This window comes from Ceratotherium simum, chromosome 22 (assembly GCF_057802395.1).
Source record: "Ceratotherium simum simum isolate JZ-2026a chromosome 22, ASM5780239v1, whole genome shotgun sequence".
NCBI classification, from domain to species: domain Eukaryota; kingdom Metazoa; phylum Chordata; class Mammalia; order Perissodactyla; family Rhinocerotidae; genus Ceratotherium; species Ceratotherium simum.
This window is the reverse complement of record NC_141921.1, coordinates 35437666-35455409: the sequence shown is the minus strand read 5'-3', so window position 1 is coordinate 35455409 and position 17744 is coordinate 35437666. Positions and strand designations below refer to the sequence as shown.

At 50.7% G+C, this 17744-nt stretch overlaps 1 protein-coding gene across 1 annotated transcript; it reads right to left on the bottom strand.

The window, feature by feature from the left end:
• Positions 1–8835: 8835 nt before the first annotated feature.
• MUL1 (mitochondrial E3 ubiquitin protein ligase 1) lies at positions 8836–16798 on the bottom strand. The gene is made up of 4 exons (XM_004425666.3): positions 16634–16798; positions 12648–12735; positions 12109–12229; positions 8836–10850 (listed from the first exon to the last, which is right to left on the bottom strand). Exons 1-4 carry the CDS (start codon positions 16751–16753, stop codon positions 10121–10123), a joined length of 1059 nt encoding a protein of 352 aa, XP_004425723.2. The 5' UTR covers positions 16754–16798; the 3' UTR covers positions 8836–10120.
• Between the last annotated feature and the right edge of the window lie 946 nt (positions 16799–17744).

Here is a 17744-nt window from a genome sequence, read left to right as displayed (position 1 = left end):
ACAGTCTAGTGCAGTAGCCCAGGGTGAAGGGGGGCAGCCTTCACTGGGGCAGCCAAGTTCAAATCCCTGCTCTGTCCTTTCCTAATTCCGTGATCATTTCACCTCGTTGTGCCCGTTTCCTCATACGTCAAATGGGGATAATTGTTATTCCTATGTGGTGGTTTGTTCTGGGGAAGGAGATCATACATATGTCGTATGCCTGCAGCACAGTAAGTCCTCAATAGATGTAGTTATTTTTATTAGCTATTGACTCTCTTTGTGGCCTTGAATAAGCTGATTCTCTCCTCTAGGCCTCTGAATCTACACCACAAAATGGGAAACTTGGAGAAAATCACATCTTTTTTTTCAGCTGCAAAATCAGCCAGTTCTCCCAAATCTAAAGTAGATAAAACCTGCTTGAGGCAAAGGTGGGGGGCTTCCCCCTCAAACCTCCCCTGAAAGCTCCTTCACCAACCCTGGAACTCTGTAGAGCTGAGAACCACAGGACTGCACCATCTCCATGGGCCCTTCCAGCACAGACATTCTAGGGTTTAGAATATGCATTTGCAAGCCCCTGCTGTGCCCAGAGCCCACCACTAGTCTTGGTAGATAGAAAAAGGGAAAGTCTGCTTGGCATGCATTCGCTCCCTTTGTTCCCCTCCACTCTCTCCTATCCAGATGGGTAAACTGAGGCATGGGCAGCAGCATCAGAGAGTGATGGCGAGACTTAGAGAACAATGTGGCTGTTGGATACCTCAGCCCTGGGTGCGGGGCATCTGCTGACCACTCAGGCCCAGGATCCCATAGAGGTGGAGGCTGGGACTGATGAGGCTTGCCAGGGCTGGCTCAGACCCTAGATGGTCAGCAGGGAAGGCCAGGATGCTGTGCCGTGTCAATGGCCAGCTGGTCACCTCCAGAGAGGCTAAGTGGCCTCCCAGCAGGGGCCCACCACTCTGAGCCAAGGCTGGATAAAAACCCCACCCCTCTCAACTGGGTGACCGGAACCAGGTGCAGCCAATTCCCCACCTGCCTTGCAAGGCAGGGCCTCTGCCCCCACCTCCCCACAACATGCAAATGCTCACAAACACAGTGAGAGGAAAGTGTGTTCACTGACTGGGGGTGGTGTAGACCTAGAATCAAGGAACAGCAAGAGAAGAACTCATGCATCTTTCAGTCATCCTGCAAACATTTGTTGAGGACTTCAGGGCAGGCACAGTCCTTCCCCCAGAACAACTTGAGGAGTAGTAGCTTCTCTTTGTTTATTTGCTTAATCACTTAGACCTTTTCTTCAAATAAAATCTTACAAGAAAACTCAATAAATAAAAAATAAAGGGCAAGCTGCTGGGGAGATAGGGACTCAGGATCCCACCCTTTGGGCCCCCCATATTCCCCAAAGGGTTTCTGGAGAATGCCCAGAGCCCCAGCCGGTTCAGTGTGAAGCCACCCAAGAGTTCTAGTCCCCCTCCTCCCACGACAGCTGGGACACTGGGGCCCAGGTCTCCTGCTCCCATCTCCCTCAGACCACTGCATCGCCTGCACTCTCGGAACTGGGGGACGAGGGGAGCTCCAGCAAGGCACATTCATCAGAAAATAAAACGGCTTTTTTCAACAGTGACGTTTGCTGTGTTTCTTTAAAAGAAAATAAATGAAAAGATCAGAGGGTAATTTTTTTTTAAGTTTTTATTGTACCAACAACCCCCAAAGTGAGAGTCCCACAGGCTCTTCGGGAAAACTCAAGCAACAGTGAAGACAGCTGGGAGGAGTTTAGGAGGCAAATCTCACCAGGACATGATAGGGGAATAACTGGTGTCCTGGCTGTGCCCTCCCCACCTCCAGTCACTCCACATCCTCGCACAGAGGATGGAGGGAGGGGTCCTGGGAACTCTGAGAGAATGGCTCTGGCTACAACCCCCAGTACGGGGGCTCCGTGCCTCCCTGGAAACCAGTGGCCCTCTCGGCCCGGGGAAGGAGGAGAGGACGGCAGACAGGCCTGGCACCATGGTGCTCTCCCGTGTCCACACAACCCTGGGGGCAGACAAGGGCGGTGGACATTAGCCCCACGGACACATGGTGGAGGCTCGGCAGGTTGGGAACCGGCCTGGCTCCAAAGCCTGGGCTCTGAATTCTTCACCCGGCCTGCCGGGTTGCTCGTGTCCAGGGCTCCTGAGAGGCCTGGAGGCCCCTGACTAACCAGCCCCCGACTCACCAGAGGAATGAGCTGAGCCAAACCGTGACCGCTAGAGGGGACCAAGGAGGAGCTGACCCCACCAAGTTCAGAAAGGGCAGCTACCGCCCTCTGACCCTGAGCTCTTACCCCTCAGTCACTAGTAAGAGCTCACCATGCTCCGGGATCAGGCCAATCACTGCATACATCCTACACGCACAACCTCAGATGGTGGCTGTGACGTCTTCTCTATCTTATACCTTCCGCAGGGCTCTGAGGCCAGAAAGGTCGAGAGGCGAGTCCAAAGCTGCACAGCCCATGAGAGGCAGCAGGTCTGACTCCAGGCCGAGCTCTCACCTGTTGGGTGACACTGCCTCCCTGAGGACACCTGGGCGTCAGGAGACCAAGGACAAGCCTCTTCTAGTCTCTGCACCTCGCCTGCCCAAAGAAACTGACGGGTGTAGATAAAAGAGGCCAAACCTCTTGTAGGCCGAGGACTCCTTTGGGAATCTGATGAAAGAGATGGATTCTCTTTCCCAGATGCAGAAAATTGTGCACACAATTTCCAGGGGATCTCAATCCCAAAGCCCCCTCAGATGAAGAACGCAGGACTGGATCCTATAAATGACACTCCTCACCAGTGTCCTGTGACAAGAGAAGGGCTTTTCACACCTTAAGCCCAGAGGCCCTCACCCTGACTCTCCCCTAAACCTGGGGTCAGACCGTGGGGCCTCAACTCTGAGCAGAGAATGTGGCCATTGATTTCTGAGCCCAGGTTCCCACGGAGGGGACTGCTCACAGCTCTGGACCCTCGGTTCCCACGTGCTATTATTCAAGCACTTTCCCCTCCCACGGATGCGATGTCATTTGACGTCTGTGGTAACCCTGTAACGTTGGCAGAGAAGGGGTACTTTCCCACTGTACGGTGGGGAAAAGTGAGTCCCAGACAAGGAAGATGAGGTGCCCCACTGGAGACAGAACCAGGACCGAGACCCCAGGTCTCCCAACAACCAGCGCGGAGCCCCGTCCACCGGACCTGGAGACGAGCGAGCGGAGTGCGGTAAATCAGAAGACCCGAGTTCAATCCCAGCTCCACCCCTCCTACCTGTGTCACCTTGAGGCAGTCACTCCGCTCTCTGAGCCAGAATTCCTCTCAGCTGTAAGCAGCAGGTACCGGGTCAGCCTCAAAGGGAGACTGTGAGGATCAGACGAGGTGCTGACTGGGTCACTAAGACGAGAGCTCCATGCAGCTACTCCCACCGCCCAGAGCCCTCCAGGGCCTGCAGGGGTGGACAGAAGGGCCTTTTCTTCCCAGGAAAGGAACTTCCTATGTAACCAGAGGGGTAGCCACTGCTTGGTCACAGAGGCCCTCCCCACCCTGCCCTGCCAGGCCCTGGGCTGAGCCGGGGATGGAGAAGAGGGGAATCCGGTTTGGGAGGGCAGGTGCCAGGCACAGGTGAGAAAGACGTAAGGAGAGACAGACTCACAGAAGCAGACAGAATCAGACAGCAGCAGACAGAATAGCCTCGGAGAGGAAGACAGAGCCACATGCAGAGGAAGAAACTCTTACACACACTCAAAGGCAAGAGGCAAACAGGGCAGACAAGAGGCAGAACTACCAAGTAAAGTAGTTGACAGTTCTGCCTCCTACAAGAGGCAGCAGAGAAGGGGAAGTGGGAAGACAGAGGGACAGAGGAGCCTGACTCATAGGAGAGAGCAAAAGGGAAAGACAGGACCAAAGGAGATGAGAGCAAGGAAAGCAGGCCAGGCTGGGAGAAGCAGGATTTCTCCACTGAGAGAAATCTTCTGGGGAAAAAGTCAAAATCTATGCCATAGAATTTTTTAAGCCTCCTTTACCAGTGTGAAGTCATCTGGGTATTTTAAGAACATGTGATGCATTATGCATAACTAGTTTTTGTTGAAAGAAATCATGGTTAGTATATTTAAAGATGTGAATGCCTGGAAAATTATAGGGGGAGAAATGTGGGATTTTTTTCCCCCTGAATTTTCTGGGTTTGTCAAAACTTTCACATCTGCACCCAGCTTCCTGGTGAGTTGGGCAGAGAAAGAAAGGAACTGGAGAGAAAATTCCTGCTTCTCCCCTTTCGGGGCTGTGCCCAGCTGTTCCTGGGATCAGCAGCCCAGGGTCCTCCTCAGAGTTGCTCTGGGGCCTCCAAGGCCTGTTCCTCACCCCTCAAGGAAGAGAAATTGCAGAGGCTTTCGGAAGCACAACCTCGGTTTCTCCTCCAAGTCCGCCAGCCGCCCTCAACCGTGGGGGCACAGCGCCACCTGGAGGTCAGAGTAGAGATTGCAGCATTAGGAGGGATCCCATCCTGGGTCCCGGGGTGGGGAAGGGTAGGAAGAGACGAAGACTATGAGACAACGTATTGCAAAGACGTATGAAGCCCCACCCCGTGAAGCACCTTAAATAACCAGGGAAGACTAGGAGGGGGTGGGAGGCCTGCAGTGATGGCAAGTTGGACATTAATATTAACATGACCTCATTTGTACCCCCTCCCCCACCTAGAGAACATTCAGGTTACAGATACAAGGTGCCTGGCACACTGGGTGCTTAATAAATGCTTGTTGAGCTCAGTTGTGGCCCTCCAGAGTGTGGCCCAATCCCGGAGGAATCTGGATTTGGGGTGCCTACTGTGAGACAACGCCCTGGCAGGGACAGAGGGTAAAGTCAACAGTGGAGGGCCATGTCATTTCACGAGGCAGGCCTTCCCGCCTGGTCAGCCCCTCTGACCAATGTCAGTGTCACCGGCTTGGCCTCATGTGCCCTGTTCCTGAGGAAGGGAAATGCCAGGTCCCTCGGCTGGCATCTGGAAAACAATAAGGCAGCTGCAAGGGAAGTGACTAATGAGCACTCCAGGGAGCAATCCAGGACATCACACATGGAGACTTATCTCATTCAAAATGGATAAGCTAGCACTATCCAATTAGAGAGAAAATGTGCTGATCTCCCGGCTTTCTGAGAAGGTGGTCCTGAGCTGTGGTGGGCAGCTAGGCTGAGGAGGGTCCACGTCTCATCTCTCGGACCAGCAGCCGGGAGGAGGGCCTCAAAACTGCCCTCCCGGGTCCCTCCTCCACTGGCTGTCTCACAGATATGCAAAATGGCAGAGCGGAATGGAGCCTCGGAGCTTCTAATCCAACTTGCTCCTTTTATAGACAGAACTGAGGCCCAGAGAAGTTAATCACTCCATCAAGATCACACAGCAATGGAGCCAGGACCAGAGAGAAAGCCGGCTTTGGGGCTCCCAGTCCAGACCATTTAATACCATGTGATGACATTGCCCCGACTTCCCTGTGTGGAGTCCTCAGAGCTCTGGACAGGTCACTGGACGTGATGTTTCTCCTATGTAATTCATCCCTCTTGGCTCCCAGGCCCTAAGAGAGGCCTTTCCCTCACTCTTCACAACCAAGTCATGGCCCTTATCTCTGGTGCCAAAACCAACTCCCCCAGGCAGCCTTCCAGGATTATTGGCCCCATATCATTTGCTAGTTTACTCATTCATTCCATGGACATTCAATGATTAAGAGTCTGGGCTCTGGAGTCAGACTGCCTGGGCTTAAATCGTGTCTCTCTCTTGTGCTTGGGCAAGACATTCAACCTCTCTGGCCCTCAGTTTCCTTTTCTTTAGGATAAGAATAATACAAACACATACCTCCTGGTGAGGATTAAATGACATCAATCATGCACAGCTCTTAGCAGGTACCTGGGAAAGAGCAAGCCCTAATGTTAGCTCCAATTCGTGTGGAGTGACGACCTAGATCTTGTGCTAGAGAAGGAAAAGAAATAAGATACAGTTCCTGCCCAAGACCTGGGCAATATGGTTAAGAGCAGGAAGAGGCAGATTATGGATCTCAGAGGAGGGGCACCTAAGCTGGCCTAGATGGGGAGAATCAGGCAAGGTTTTCTGGAGGAGACATCTAAAGCTGAGTTTTCAGGGGTGAGTGGATGTTAGCAAGGTGAAGAAAGGACCAGATTTCCAGAGGCAGGACTCAGCAAGAGCAAAGACTGTGAGGCAGGGAACAGCACGGCATGTTCAAGGAACCTCAACGGCTCAGTGTTGCTGGAACCACAAGTGGGAGACAAAGGGGAAGCGGAGAGGCTTGGCGAGGTGGCCAGGGGCCGGGTCACAGAGGCCTTCAGAAGCCATGGAGGAGCCAGGGCGTGAGGCTGGAGATGACAGGGATCCCGGGAAAGGGCTTTAGTAGAGGAGAGACCTGGTCAGGTTGGTGTTTTAAACAGATCTTTCTAGGCTCTGTGGGGTATGTGTTCTCTGCTTGGCTCCCCTTCAGCAACCATATACTGCCCTCGGTTCATCTATTTTGAATGGTCAGGGAATCTGCAGGCCAATCTCCAAGGCCCCTTCCAGCTACAATGGTTCTGTAAACCACAAATATTCCCAACCACTGAGAGTCGCCACACCTGTCTGATAAGGTTCATTCCTTTTCAAACAATTAGGATACAATAGAAGACAACGCAGCCCTCTGAGGGCAGGGACTGTGTCTTATCCACTTTCCCATCCGTAGGCACAGAATACACATGTAGCAAATGTTTGTTAGATAAATAATTGCCCATCGATGACACCAACTCAACCGGCTCTTCCTCTGAGCATTCCAGAGGCCCTGTGGGCTCACCAGCATCAGATTCATCACCCAACTGGAGTTTCCACGGCCTAGGACCAGGGTTGGGAAGGGTGTCACAGATTGGCCCAGTTTGTCATGCTGTGGTTGTTTGCTTTTTAATTTGTCCACATATTACTGTTTGCTTTTTGAATTTTCCATCATAATTCTGAGTGAATTAGCATTCCAAAGACCTGCCTTCCAGCTCCTGCGCCACCAGGATGAGCTGGGGAGCCTCAAAGCCCCCACCTGCCATCTGTGGGGCCAGGGTGTGACTGCTGATTCTCAGGTGCTGGTTGTCTCACTTCCCTTCTTAGCCTCTCAGGCTCAATGTGAGAAAAGGCAAAGGGTGTAGGCTTCAGGTCAGACCTCAGTGGCCTGGAGCAAATCACATAAGCTGTTAAAACGGGTGAACTGGCCTCCCCTGCTGGTTTGCCCTAAGTCTTAGAAATGATACCTGGGAGGAGCCTAGTTGCCTGGCTCATGACATGTGCCTGTAGGCAAGATGTAACCCCGCCGAGCCTCACTGTCCTCACTTGTAAAGTGGGGTAACAACACCCACTTTGTAGGACCACAAGCAGTAATGCATACTGAATGCCCAGCACAGACTTTCACAACACCAGGAGCCGTTATTCCAGATGATGACTGCCTCACGCTCTTAGAGTCAAGTGACTGAGCAGAAGGGTGAATGTAGCAAAGAATCAAAATTCACAATCCCAAGGCCAGCTCAGAACCAACTTCCTACTTCCTCATCTCCGTCACACCCTCTCCCAGCCTTGGCCCCACGTGTCAGTTTTGGCCCCATTCAGCCCTCCTGGAGAGGAGGCTCCTAAAACGGAAGGTCAGAACCGCCAGAAGGGAGCGAGAACGTGAGTCTCAATCCCAGCCAGGCCAGGACCGAGCCTAGACCTCAAATCCAGAATCTGGGAACGTACCTCTCCACGTTCCCAAGCAGGTGCCACTTGCTGAGGCGGGGACAGTGTACTGCTCTTGTTTGTCTCCCAGGGTTGGTAACTCAGCTCAGCTTGGAGGAACACTCGAGACAGGAGAGTTCAAGTCTGCCTGGGGTTTGAGTTGGGCTAGGGTGGGGCAAGCTGTCTTCCCTTCTTTCCAGTCACTTTGATCAGATTTGCTCATGAAATCAACGGCAAGGGCTGAACTCTGAGAGATTACCACACACCCCCCACAGGCAGTTCATTCATCCTCCACTACCACCTGGACTCTTACACATGAGGGCACAAGGAAAAGGGGCAGAGCTCTCAAGGCACTCAGAGGTCGGGCCCATCAGCCACCCTCTCATCCTGCCCCGCCCCCAAGGCACCTCTGTAAAACCAGGGTCTCAACACCTCACTGGACAGGACTCAGCATTGCCAAGAGCATTCTCACCACAACTTCTGCCTGTTCCTCACTGACTTGGGGAACAAGTATCCTGTGGGGTGCTCCTGTGAGCACAGTGGGAACTAGTCAGCCCCACTGCTGGTGAACAAGAGGATCCAGAGATTTGCAAACAGCCTGGAGTTGAGATTCGGACCCACCACTTACTAGCAGTGTGTCGTCAGCCCCATGCACTTCCCCTCTCTGGGCTTATTTCCTCGTCCGTAAAATGCAGATACCATGAGAGCCTGCAGGGGTTTTGTGAGGACTCACTGACTTTGAATTAAAGTTTGAAGAGCATACAGTACAATACTCACTAAATGTTCGCTTCCTCCCTGCTGCCCCAACACCCCACCCCATCCCACTCTCCCCCTGCCCCACTGTTCAGGACGTCAGGACAGACTTCTTCAAACACGACCAGACATCTTACCTAGGCCAGGCGTGACCTATGGGCACGTCTCCAGGACAGCCCCTCTCGGGCTGGCCGGAGACTCCTTCCCCAGGCCTCAGCATCACCAAGCTGCACACCCTGTGGGAGAGCCCCAAGCCACCTCTCTGAGGAGAGGACACACACAGAGACCTCAAGGTCCCCACTTCATTCTGTCACGGTGGGATTCAATTCCACCCCAGGGAAGCCTCAGCCCAGCCAGTGAACACTTGTTGACAAAGCAACAGGCTAACACTTGCTTATAACTGTTTAATTTGTGCTGTCCACACCGGACACTGCATAGAGCTGGTGTCAGCCCCTGAGAGCACCCCCACCTCCCCCGCACAAAGGAGGAGCAGGGGATGAATAGTCAAAGCCCAGGAAAGGAAACAAGAAAGAGCTGTGTACAGGACCTTGGACTGCTCAGAGGTGGTGAGAGAGGCTCCCGCACTTCTCTTTCACCCACAAACTCAAGGGGGCGGGGGACAGTAATGTGGGAAGGGCAACGTGACTACACCCATGGGATGTTAACTTTCAAAGGACGGGGAGGGAGCCTGGAAAAGGCTCTGTGCTAGGATGCTGGCTGGCTAGTGTTTCTTGGCGAGAAGCTGAGAAAGCCAGGAGGCTGGGGCAGCAGCGTCCTTAGTATCCTTATCACTTCCTTCGGGTGGTGAGGCCTTTCCAGCTCATCTCAGGCAGGGAAAACCAGAGCCCCCCCCCTCAGCCCTCTCAGGCCTCAGGAGGTCCAAATCATGGCCAGAGGCGTGCCAGGGTCAGTGGAGACACCAGGAGGGCTGCAGCCAAGCTGCCCTGTCTTCACCACTGCTGGGGACTGCCGAATGACCACCATTCCAATTGTCCCTTCAAGTGACCCTTCTCCCTTCTGCTGACCAGAGTTCCATCCTTTTAGGTGGAAGGCAGATGCTGGACTCCACTTTCTTTTGTCCTGACATACATAAGTACACATTTAGGAGGCAAGGAGGTGAGGGGACAGGGACACAAGTGACATGTCTAGCCTGACAATTTTTTGCTGGGGTGTAAGCAAAAGGAAGAAAGACTATGATAGAGTCTCTTCAGAGGCAGCTCTGCGAGGCATACACCACACTCAGAGCCCAATTCTGCCTCCCCTCTGGCTGAGTCATTCAAGGCTCAAGTCCACAGGAATCAACAATTCACCAGAAAGGACCAGAAGACACAGAAGCAGAAGAGCTGAAGGTCATTGGCTTTGGCACTTAAGCAATGAGGTGTTCTCAGTCACACACACTGGGCTGGTTGCTGGGAAGGGACGCCGTGCCAACACACCCACCCCAGGGTGGGGCTATGATTCTCACGCTGTGGTGGAAAGGGTCCCCTCTCACGTTGGAGAGGCAATGTCCTGTTGCTGGACGTGTGAGATCGGGATAGTTCCCCACCTCCCTCCCTCCATCACACAACCACACCTGGAGGGAACAGCTGCCCCACCACTGCTCTTCTAAAGGCCTCGAGATAAAAATCCCTGAAAGGGGGGTCCTCCCCTGTCTAACTGTGGGGTGTCCAGACCGTTAGCTGTTGTACAAGGGAATCACCCGGGTGATCTGCTGTCTGCAGATGGGGCACTTCTTGGGCTCCGGCAAGGCGCGGTAGCACTCAGCACAGGAACAGACATGCCCACACTCCAGGAAGACGCAAGACTTGAAGTTGCTCAGACACACGACGCAGGCGCTCTTCAGACTCTCCCTGTCCTCGGGCTTGGCTCGGCTCAGCAGCTGCGCCTCGTGCTCCCGGAACTCCTCCTCCAGCTGCTTGAGGCGCAGTCGCTCCTGCCGCTGCAGGTACTGCTTTCGGAGGATGAAGAAGAGGGCGGCACATGTGGCAAAGCCAAACACCAGCGTCAGCACCTTCCAGAGTCTGGCGCTCGACTCCTGCCTCTGCAGCAGGCTGTCGAAGTCCTGGCTGCTCAGGTAGTACTGCATGCCCTGCTTGGGCGGCTGCAGGCGGACGGAGCTGTTGTCCAGGACCAGCTCACCCACCCCCGTGATGGTGGCCCCGACCTTCAGCATCTCCTCCGTCTCCTGGATGCCTTTGGGCCGCTCACCGCTGATGTAGTGGCCGATGACATCCGTGAAGGACTGGACGGAGGGGTGGAACTTCTCGTACACAGTCTCCAGGCCCAGGTCCAGCGAGTCCAGGGGCTTCAGCACTCGCACAGCCACATCTATGCCGTCCTCGTGTGGCACCAGGTCAAAGGGCACCGTGTTAGTCCTCTGGTGAATGATCTTTGAACAGTCATTCCTAAAACAGTAAGAGAACTCAAGATAAAACAAAGGATAGCAAATACCTCACACCAGGCAGGGACAGAGATCTCCTAAATGCCAAGGGGACAGGATAAAGTGTGAAGTAACTGTAAAAGTACAACAGAAATCACTATTATCCAAGCACCTCCCAATAGGGCAGCTCAATTTTTCAGGTTCTCAGGCGATATCAGTAGGCAACAAATACCATCACAGTTCACCTCTCCCACTTATTTCTCTTTGTCACTTTAAAACAAATATCCAATTCCTCAAAAAATTAAAAATAGAACTACCAAACAATCCAGCAATCCCACTGCTAGGTATGTATCCAAAAGAACTGAAATCAGGATTTCAAAGAGCTATCTGCACTCCTTTGTTCACTGCAGCGTTACTCACAATAGCTAAGAGTGGAAACAATCTAAACGTCCTTCAACGGATAAATGGATAAAGAAAATGTGGCATATCCATACAATGGAATATTAGTCAGCCTTAAAGAAGAAGGAAATCCTGCCATATGCAACAACAACGTGGATGAACCTGGAGGACGTTATGCTAGCTGAACTAAGCCAGTGACAGAAGGACAAGTATTACATGATTCCACTTATATGAGGTATCTAAAATAAAACAGTCAAACTCATAGAAACAGAGAGTAGAATGGTGGTTGTGAGGGCTGGGGGGAGAGGAAAATGGGTTGCCGTTCAATGGGTATAAAGTTTCAGTTACACAAGATGAATAAATTCTAGAGATCTGCTGGACAACTTTGTGCCTATTGTTAACAATACTGTATTACTGCACTTAAAAATTTCTTAGAAGGGTGGTTCTCATGTTAAGTGTTCTCACTACAACAAAAAATAAAATAAAATAAAAATCCAAAACAAAACCCCACAAGGATCAGCTGGAAAAATGGTACTCCAGGTAATGGCACAAAATTATTTTAACAAATACTGAAATCAATAATCCATGCCATAAATCAGTGGTTCTCAAACTTTAGTGTGCATGTCAGCAGCTTCTGGGCCAACATCCTGGAAATTCTGGTTCAGTAAGTCTGGAAGGGAGCCCAGGAAGCTGCAGCTGAACAAGATGCCTGGGTGATTCCGATGTAAGAGGTCCTCAGACCACACACAAGAATATTATCGGCATTAAGAAACCGGTCTACGCCCTGTCTCAGGAGAAGCTGAAGACATGGAAACAGTACTCGGACACCAACATTTGAACTGACCAACCGCAAGGCTGTTGGCCAGCAGAAAAAGGATCCGTACCAAAGGTGGGTTGTTCGATTCCACACCATCTTGTGCTCCTGCAGTGTCAGCCGCTGAATTACCCCCTTGCAATTTTCTACAAACTGGCTGTTTAGCGTTTCTTTAACAGATCGAACAGCTCCTAAATAGAAACAAATTATTTTATTTCTGAAGAATTGTTCTAACCTTTCCTTTAAGCTAATTTAAATTTTGTTTTTAGTTTGAGTTAGCTTAATCAATCAAAATGATGAAAGCATTATCACCATAAGTTATGTTTTGTAGATACTCTGCTAAGCACTTTACCTGGATCACATCATTTAAGTTTTACAACAACCCTGTAGGGTAGGAATTATTTTAGAGATGGGGCAATGGAGGTTAAGAAAGCTTGGGTAATTTCCCCGAGATCACACAGCAATAACCCAGGTCTTTCTGACCCCGAAGTCCAAGTTCTGGGCCACTGCCCCAAGGCTACAAAAGCCCCTTAACATCAGGCCAGTAGATCTTTATCAAACTTTTGGAAGAAGGGAGTTCTTTTTCATTTTACCAATACATAAACATACCTTCAATAACAGCATAAGGCACACATTTTCCTGGAGCTTCTGAAAGGATACTCTTCAAGTCTTCACCCAAGTGGATTCTTTTAGCTCCCTAAAGGCAAACAACACATTCAATTGACTGTTGAATACTGACACGCTCCATCGAACTTAAAGGACAAAAAAGGAAAAGACGATTGACTTGTTTCACGTTGAGAGAATTAGGAAGTCAGGCAGGTTTTCCTGAAGGCGACTACGGAGAATCAGATACCAAAGCTGTATCCCCGAAGTTCTGACATAAACAGGCAGGGGGCAGTGCCTCGCTCTCTGCCATCTGCAGAAGGGGGGTGCCACACGTACATTCTTCCTCCAGTTAACCTAAACAGACACCCTTTTCATTTTAACTTTTTTTAATGAAAATATAAAAGGTACTCTGTATACCACAGGCTGAACATAAATTTAATCTCTTCTTGACAACACAGAACCGTGCGTCCAAAGGGCTTATGAGGAAAGCATCTAAACTAGTGCCTAGTACCTGGTAGGGGCCCGGGAGATGGTAGGCGTTACCATCACCATGGCTCTATCAATCCATGCGCTGCATCATACATTATGATACAGGGGTGCCTTTGCTTTACAGGGCAAGACTCTGTTAGCCAGTGCCAAACACTGTTCTTCTACTTCTCAGTCTGCCTTTCCTCCCTCTCGTAATCAGGTGAGCGAGGTCATTTCTGCTGCCATCTTCCGCTAACAACCCCCAGTTCTCCCATCCCTCCCCATTCATAGTTTCCAACCTGCTCTGCTTGGGAACCAACCAAGCCTGTTACTACTGCCTCAAAAATGAGAGAACATGAATAAAATCAATGAACATTTCCTGAGCATCCAGGTGCCAGGCACTGTGCTGGGTGCTAGGGATTCAGGGACGAAGGAAGGACAGTTCCTGCTTTCAGGGTATTCCCATCAACAAACCTTAAGGACGCCAGATAAGTAACCTCTAAAGAGGGGATGAGGGTCTGGATACATATTAAGCTCACTCTAAGTTTAAGCTACTGCTAGACAGTAAATGAGAGGAACAAGGTCAATAAAAATTTATTAACCACCTACACTGTGAAGATAATAAAAATAACAGCAATAACAACAAACGGTTTATTTATTGCTTTATTATCTGTCTCCCTCCACTCAACTATTAAACTCTAGGGGGCTAGGACCTTTTTTTGTTTTTCCTGCTGGGAAAGAGTCACCCTGAGCTAACATCTGTTGCCAATCTTCCTCTTTTCTTTTTTCCCCCTCCCCAAAGCCCCAGTACATCGTTCCATATTCTAGCTGTAGGTCCTTCTAGTTCTTCTACGTGAGCCGCTGCCACAGCATGGCTACTGACAGATGAGTGGTGTGGTTCTGCACCTGGGAGCCGAACCTAGGCCACCAAAGCAGAGCGAGCTGAACTTGAACTGCTAGGCCATCAGGCCGGCTCTCCCCAGGAGGGCTAGACCTTGTTAGCCTTGTTCACTGCTGCCCTCTAGTGCTGAGAACAGTGCCTGACACACAGCAGGCACTCAGTCTGTACTGGATGAGCAAATTAGTGAATAAACAAGCACTTAGATATACCACATACCAGGCACTATGCTAAGCACTTGACATGCATAAACCAGGGCCGCCCGGTGGCGCAAGCAGTTAAGGGCACGTGTTCCGCTTCGGCGGCCCGGACTTCCCAGGTTCGGACCCCGAGCGCACACCAATGCACTGCTTGTCAGGCCATGCTGTGGTGGCATCCCATATAAAGTGGAGGAAGATGGGCACGGATGTTAGCTCAGGGCCAATCTTCCTTAGCAAAAAAAAAAAAAAAAAGAGGAGGATTGGCAGACGTTAGCTCAGGGCTGATCTTCCTCACAAAAAATAAATAAATAAATAAACCCACCCATTTAATGCTCACACCACCCCTATATGGTAGACACTATTAGCCCCAATTACAGATAAGGAAACTGAGGCTCCAAGAGGTGAAGTGATTTGCCCAAAGTCATACAGCTAGTAAAGTACCCACCACAGGACAGCCTGTTCGAATTTTTTAAAGGAAGGGAGGAGGAATATGGTCAGAAAGACCTGGGTTTGAATTAAGTGTCAATGCATCTATTATGACTCTGACCACTTAAGTTAACTGAGTCTCAGTTTCCAAAACAGTAACAGATGGAGAAAACAATCTCACAGGATTTCCATATGGATTAAATGAACCTTAAGATGTGAAAGAATCCAGCCCAAGGGCTGGCACATAACAGGTACGCAAAAAACATGCATTCCCATCACTGTGAAAGATACACAAGGATAAGTCACAAACTCTGCTCTGGAAGTTTTGTAATCTGATCAAGAAAAGAGAATCTAAAATATTAGGAGTCCCAACTCTTTTTCCAGGAAGGGGCTATTTCAGCCTCATTTATGAACTAATTGGCAAAGCTTTTAAGATCACCCAAAGATGGGTCGTGGGGAGTTCATACATCCAGCCAACTTGATGCCAACTTGATTTCTGACTTTCAGAAGCAGAAAGTGAAATGTCAGTTAGACTCATAGCCAATCACTTCGGGAGTAACTTGGTTATTTAATCAGGCAAACAACAGGGCAGCTGGAATCTCACTAAGATGCCATTCACACCACAAATTCAACTGCTTGGTAACCTGGTTCATTCCAGATTCCAAAACTCCTCTCACAGCAGGCATCTCACACACCTGTTTCTAAGCCCTTACTAAAAAAAGATCTGATGATGATGAAGTTAGTCAGGTTTAGGAATCCTTCTTTCAAATAAATGTCAAATTAAGCCCTAACTGTTGTGTTGTGAAATTTCAGCCAAAATGAACCCACAATTTATTGAGCATCTACCACTTGTCAGGCACTGAGTTAGAACCCAGAAGGGACGAAGAAGGATAAATAAGACTCTGTCTCTGACCTAAAGAGGTCCACCTCTCGTGGGCCAGCCAGACATTCACAACAAAGCCATGTGGTCAATCAGAAAAAAATCCTACACTTGGAATCAGAAGATCTAAGTTTAAGTTCCAACCTGACTAGCTGTAAGAACTTTCCTCTGAATGTCAACTTCCTGGCTTACAATCTGGAGGTAACTGTAATTTTATCTATCTCAAAAAATTATTGTGAAGAGAAAATAACAAGATGGAAATGTGCTGTGTAAGCTATAAAGAAGCAAGAGGGGGCCTGGCCCCAAGTGGTTCAAGTTCTGCACGCTCCGCTTCAGCAGCCTGGGTTCGTGAGTTCAGATCCCCCGTGCAGACCTACATCACTGGTCAAACAATGTTGTGGCATCGTCCCACATACAAAGCAGAGGAAGACCGGCAACGATGTTGGATCAGGGCTAATCTTCGTCAGCAAAAAAAAAAAAAAAAAAAGTAAAGCAGCAAGAAAGAGAGTGTTACTTTAAAAATAACTCTGCTATAAAAAGGAAGAGTGTAGAAGCAAGGAGCTGGGGGGTGAGGTAAATGGGTAAAGTCTAGGGTTCTGCACTTGCTGTTCCCTCTCTGCACTGCTCTTCCCCAGACATCTGCATGGCCTCCCTCACCTCCCGGGTTCTGCTCAAACGTCACCTTATTTAAAACAGCAAACCTCCCTTTCTCCAGCACTGCATTTCCTCTCTTCCCTGCATCGCTCTGTAGTACTGATCCCTCTACCACACCATCTGATTTACTCGCTCCCTGTCCGCCTGGCTGTACGAGAACGGAGTCTCCAGGAGGGCAGGGGCTTCCACGCGGTGTCCTCGGAGCCTGGAGCACAGCAGGTGTCAGTAGACATTTGCCCAATAAAGTAATGACGTCAAGATTCACTCTGAGGAAGGAGAGGGGCTTAGAAGGAAAGGGACCGTGCAGTCGTTTTCTGGAGACCCGAATCCTGATCCCAGCTCTCCGCAGAGCCCGCTTCGTCTTCCGGATACTTCCCCACGGCGGGGCGGCCCAAGGCGAACCGTGGGCTCGCCGGCCCCCGGGCAGAGACGAGCCGGCGGCCAGGCCGGCTGCAGCACTGACCTTGAGCTCCCGGGCGACCTGGGCCTTCTGCCGGTACACGGAGTACAGGACGGCGGTGACCACGGAGCTGGTGCCCAGGAGGAGGACCTGGCCCAGCGACGGCCGCCCTCCGCCCTCCATGGCTGCGCCGCGCCCAGCCGCAGGCGCCGACCCCGAGCTGCGGCCCCGCGACCCCCGCCCTCCGCCCGGGACCGCCCGCACGGCCCCGCCCGGAAACCCGCTGCCGGTCGCCCGGCGATGACGCGCGACGCCGGAACCGGAAGTGGGGCGGGCAGAGCGGACCGGAAGGCGGTGTTGCCAGGGTGATCGCCGGGCTTCTGCGGCCCCCGCGGGGGCCTAGTCTCGGAGTCGGGTGTGGGGCGTGACTGGGGGAAGCTGAACGACTGCTCCTCGCTCCGCGACCCATTCGCCTTCGATACGCGGCGCACCGGCCATAAGTGACTCGCCCTCGTCGCCCTGGTCCCCTCTGGTTTCCTGGGGTTATTGGGTTGAATGATGGGCTGTTCGATGTCTCCGCCATTAGGTTGGGAGGAAAGAAGAGAATCAATGTGTAGTGAGCCCTTAGGAGTATTACACATTTAAGCTTCAGGGCAAACTTTGAGATTTGGATTTTATTCACTTTACAGATGAGAACATTGAGGCCAGAGAGGCCAGGGGATGCGCCCCAAGTCACACTGCTAATGAGTGCTAGAGAGGAATTTACCGGACTACGGAGCCTTTACCTCCAAGAGGGCAGATTATATCACCCAAGTAGCCCCTTAATCTGCCATCCCCATGTATAACATACTGTTTATTAACTAATAATTATAGCTACAGTTATTCAGTGATTATTATGTGTTAGGTACTTTGACAAAAGTTTTACAAGTATCATCCTATTTAATTCTCACAACACAGCTATAAAGCAGATTTCAGAGACTGTTTTCTGACCTCTCTACTAATCTTCCTAAAGTAATCAAGAGATACCCAAAATTTTATCCAAAACATCAACCTGCAAAGCATGTGTTCATCTAGTGTCTCCTACAGGTTATGCTTTAAATTGAAAATACAGGAATGTATCCGTTGGCCAAAATTGGCAGCCTGGTTTCAGTCCTGTGTGCAGAACCACACCACT

Bases quoted from the DNA above. Each gene is read 5' to 3' on its own strand.
- MUL1 (XM_004425666.3), bottom strand. From the start codon at position 16,753: ATGGAGGGCGGAGGGCGGCCGTCGCTGGGCCAGGTCCTCCTCCTGGGC. The intron at 12,230-12,647 runs GTATGTTTATGT...GTTTCTATTTAG, and splicing joins GCCTTATGCTGTTATTGAAG to GAGCTGTTCGATCTGTTAAA. The intron at 10,851-12,108 runs GTACGGATCCTT...TTACTGTTTTAG, and splicing joins AATCGAACAACCCACCTTTG to GAATGACTGTTCAAAGATCA.